Source organism: Marmota marmota, unplaced genomic scaffold (assembly GCF_001458135.2).
Source record: "Marmota marmota marmota unplaced genomic scaffold, marMar, whole genome shotgun sequence".
In the NCBI taxonomy this organism is placed as follows: Eukaryota; Metazoa; Chordata; class Mammalia; order Rodentia; family Sciuridae; genus Marmota; species Marmota marmota.
In genome coordinates, this window is record NW_025999880.1 from 2,836,351 (window position 1) to 2,840,830 (window position 4,480).

Below are 4,480 nucleotides of genomic sequence, written 5' to 3' on the forward strand. Positions count from 1 at the left end.
CAATGGGCGGAGCGTGGCCCGGCACAGCCGCGGGCTGGACGCAGGCGGGCTGGGTCCCGCGGCCAGCGCAGCAAGCACCGCAGCGCCCTTCCCATTCCACCTCTCCCAGCACATGCTGGCATCTCAGGTAAGGCCTGTGGTCTAGGGCAGCGCGAGGGAGGGAGGGGAAGTGTGCTGCACGATGAGGCGGGCAGAGGGCTTTTGAGGGATGCCTTAGGCTCTCAGACCCTCCAGGGGACTAAAACCCTGTACAGGAGAGAATCAATTCACACCAGGTCACCTAAATTCGGAGGTGTAGTCTAGGATCGGGCCTGGGCTCTGCTTCTGACTCCCATATGACCTTGGTCAAGTCCCTTACCCTGAGTCTGTTTCCTTCCCTATAACTCCTAGGAATGAGGGAGGTTGTACTCTGGCAGACAGTGGTTGTCCCTAACTTTTGTGTAATTCACTCCTCTAGCCTCAGAGAAAAATTTCTTGGGAAGACCTTTGGCTCACTATCTGTCCTGAAAGGCTATGATGAATGGACAAAGGGAAGAGGAAATTTTACATTATTTTTTGGACATTTGACTATCAAAATGACCCACCTTCCAGATATCTCTGGTCCCTTTCAAGCCCTCTAGGAAGGTGAAGCCCTCCTTCACCTTCAACACTGGTGAAGGACAGGACTGGTCTTTCCCCTACCTTGAGTCCCCCAACTCTCCTAGCCACATCTCAGGGAAGCAGGGTACTCAGCTCCCCAGAGAGAGTTTATGAAAATGTGGCCAGCGGCACAATAAGGAGATCTAATGGGGAGGGCCGCCTCTTTGGTTACTTGGGTGGAATATTCCCTGTGGAAAGATTTGGAATCTCTTCATTCATTTTCTTCCCTCTGAGGTTTCTGGCAAATTGAACCCTTGAGATCTTATCTCAAGGGAAGGAAAATAGGAGTTCAGGTCTGAGAAAGCTCCTTTGGTTCAGAAGCAAATTTTTTTTTTTTTTTAAGTGGGGAGGAGTTCTGAAATGAGTTTTAAACAGATCTCAACATCAGGTTGTGTGGAGTATTTGAGGCATCAATAATATCACATGGCTTCCAGGCTGGAGGGAAACCTCTGGAGAATGGAGTCCAAGGCCTGGAGGGTTAATCTGCTCCCTTGGTTCTTTGTGTGAACACCTCCCCAGACAAACTCTGGTGATGATCATGGGCATTGTGGAGGTCATAGGGGAAGCTAGGGCTCCTATTCACAGCCTGGTCAACAGGTGCAAAGCCAGGGTGAGGGTACGCAGCACTCAGGAGGCATCAGTTGGTACAGTTGCTGGGTAGATAAGTTCCCAAGCCAGTGCAATGGGTCCCAGCTGTCAGGTAGAGCCAAATCCTGGGGAGATATGAAACCTCTTTCCTGCCTTCCGACTTGAGATGCCAGATCTGAAATGCCCAGTGGGGCTTAACTCTCAGGAAAGGCATTTTTCTCCCTCCTAAGCTGCTGCTTTCCTTTTCGCTGTTTGAGCCAGGACTCAGGCTTTCCCAGAGCCCAGCACAGTTAGCCCCCTAGCCCTCCTTCCCATATCCACACACTCTGAGGACAGAGCCATTATCTCAAAGGTCAGATAATCCAAAAGTCAGGCCTCATGAGTTCAGGGGCATTTGTCCAGAGTTTTCTGGCTGCTGTGCTATCCACAGGCAAAGACTTTGCATTCTTTCCTCAGCTGCCACTGAGGTGTTGCCAGTTCCTTGTGGAACATTTAGGCCAGTTTATGAACTAGTTGGCACTTATACCCTGCCCCTTGAGGAAGCAAAGGATCCCTGGGTAGGTGAGCAATCAGAAGGAGACTTTACAAAGCCTCCCCTCGCCCCCAGCCTTTCTGTTCCTTCAACCCTTTGGAGCAGGCAGACAGGAGGGGTGGGAAGGATGCTGCTCTACATGAGCAGAACCTCCCAATCAGCCACAGCTGCCTGCTTGCCACCTGGCCTTGTGCCTGCCCTTTTTCCTCCCTCTAGGCTTCGCTCATGTTAGTTCAGCCACCTGGGATATCCTTTCCCTTACACCTACTGTAACAGGGAGCATAGAGCTTGATGGTGCCAGGCCTTTGCGTCATAACCTAGATGATGGGCATACCAACTGGGTTTGGCCATGGGCACACTGGCCCATGCCTACCTGTGGTTACAGTTTTGTGAGTTTGGGTTTTATATCCTGAAACACTGGAGCAAGGATTACTGTTGTATAGCCTCCAGGTCACCCTCAGAAACACCTCAGGCAGGATGTCTAACCTTTGTCTCCTTTTTCTTTCAGGGAATCCCAATGCCCACTTTCGGAGGCCTCTTTCCCTATCCCTACACCTATATGGCGGCAGCGGCCGCAGCCGCCTCAGCTTTGCCGGCTACCAGTGCTGCTGCTGCCGCCGCTGCCGCCGCTGGCTCCCTATCCCGAAGTCCGTTCCTGGGTGGTGCCCGGCCCCGCCTGCGATTCAGCCCCTACCAGATCCCGGTCACCATCCCGCCTAGCACTAGCCTCCTCACCACGGGGCTGGCGGCTGAGGGCTCCAAGGCTGCTGGTGGCAACAGCCGGGAGCCCAGCCCCCTGCCCGAGCTGGCTCTTCGAAAAGTGGGGGGTTCGTCCCGCGGTGGCCTGTCGCCCAGTGGCTCAGCCAAGGAGGCCGCCAGTGAACTGCAGAGCATCCAGAGACTGGTGAGTGGGCTGGAGAGCCAACGAGCCCTCTCCCCCGGCCGGGAGTCGCCCAAGTGAGGGGGTTACCCGGTGGCTCCGCTGCCTCGCAGGCTTCCAGGGCTGCCTGCCCCTGCTGCTTGGGACGTGTACAGCACAGAATGGGTATTTATTTAAATAAAGGAGCAAAAGTGGGCTGCAGCGACCAAAATGGAGCCTCCTCTGGCAAGCCCGGGTCTGGGACACTTCCCTGGGCCTCCACAAGAAATCAGGCTGCCGGAACAGAGTCACTTCGGAGCCACTCTGGACTCGGTCCAGATCTGCTCCAGCCTCAAGGTGGCATCAGTGGGGGTCTCCGGTCTTCCAGCACAGTGGGGCAGGCGTCCTCTTTGGCCCAGCGGTCCATTCCAGAAGCCAGAAAGTGTGCCAGGTGTGGGAGCTTTGGAGGGAGTCCTGGGGCCCCTGGCTTTGGGCCTGTACCTCGTAAGAAACCGGGCTGGGAGACGCTGAAGCCAGTGAAGACCGAAGTCAGTGTAGACTTGAGCTGGAAGGGGCCCTATCCGGTTAGTCCTCCCACCTCTTCCCCCAAGAGACAGGCGCCCCTCCCACTCCTGGGTCAGTGGAGGGAGTGGCACTTCTGCCTTGAGTCCCCAGGGAAAAAAGATATTTATGAAATAAATGGTAATTTGTGTAAATAAGCTTTAAGGTTCCCAGAATATGCAAATTGGTATTAATTTATTCAAAGGTGTACATTGCTGTGTACATATAGAGATTAACTCATAGCATTTAATTTTTTTTTTCATTTTACATGAGCATCTATATTGTACAGGGCGGGAGGGGTCCTTGGCTGCTGGAGAAGGCCCTCAAGCCCCACAGGAGGCCCCACCCCGCCGGCCCCTTGGCACCTCCGCCCGGGCTTTGTTTGCCCAGCCCGCGGGCTCCACCTCAGGTTTTCACTTTTCTCTCCGGAACGAGAACGAAACGACAAAAACGCGAGAAAACAATAAAACGCTACAATGCGAAGTGAACGGGGCTGTGCGCTCTGTGGGCCGCGCGGGGCTGGGGCGCTGCAAGACCTTTACGGAGGTACCAAAGACGGGGGCAAAGGCTGAGCGCCCCTAGTTGGGCGGCAGCTGCACCCCGGGGACGAAAGCACCACTGGGCGGTGTACCCAGCCGCAAGGCCGGGCGGCGCCGGGCGCGGGCTGGGCCAGAAGGCGCCGCGCCGCCTCGCAACCCCCGCGGTCCCCAGTGTCGCCGCGTCCCAGGCCCGCGGCCGCGCTCCCTCTGCTGGCCACCCGCCGTCTGACTGCCGTTCCGAGCGCTCGGTGCCTGGAGCCTGACCTTTGGAGCCAGACCAAAGTGCGGCGGAGCGGCCTGGCCTTCTGACTCCCTTTCTGGGGCACCTTCGTGGAAACGCATCCTCTTTCAACACTTCTGGATGGGTGGGCTGGGAAAATGGGTGCTTCCTGGTCCCTCTCCCCCTTCGAGGAGGGGCCTGGCCGTGTCCCTCCACACCAATAACCCCAGAATTCTTTCCCATCTCTCTGCCTTCAGAATTTCAGAGAAAAAAAATATTCCCTATCAGGGCTGTTAAATAGTGACAATTTGGCATAAAGTGTTCCTTGTAATTCATCCAAATCCTCGGTGGGGCCTGAGAAGTGTGGGTCGATAGGCCTTTCCTTTTCCTTAGTTTCCCCTGTATAATAATGGGCTTGGCTGGGTTCTTTCTGGAATCCCTCTGGATCACTCTCCATTAGGCTGGTCCTTCCCCAGTGACCCACTCACTCCTGCGAAGACATCTGTCTCCCACCCTCATCCCTTCTCTTCACGAAGCTAGCA

At 55.3% G+C, this 4,480-nt stretch overlaps 1 protein-coding gene across 1 annotated transcript in view; it reads left to right on the forward strand.

Moving 5' to 3' along the window:
- Positions 1-3,667, forward strand: part of Tbx2 (T-box transcription factor 2) — a 9,287-nt gene extending 5,620 nt beyond the window's left edge. The window contains exons 7-8 of the mRNA XM_048788079.1: positions 32-127; positions 2,268-3,667. Coding sequence (XP_048644036.1) covers positions 32-127; positions 2,268-2,720 — 549 coding nt within the window. The 3' untranslated portion in view covers positions 2,721-3,667. The remainder of the gene's footprint in view (positions 1-31; positions 128-2,267) is intronic.
- The last annotated feature ends 813 nt before the right edge of the window (positions 3,668-4,480 follow it).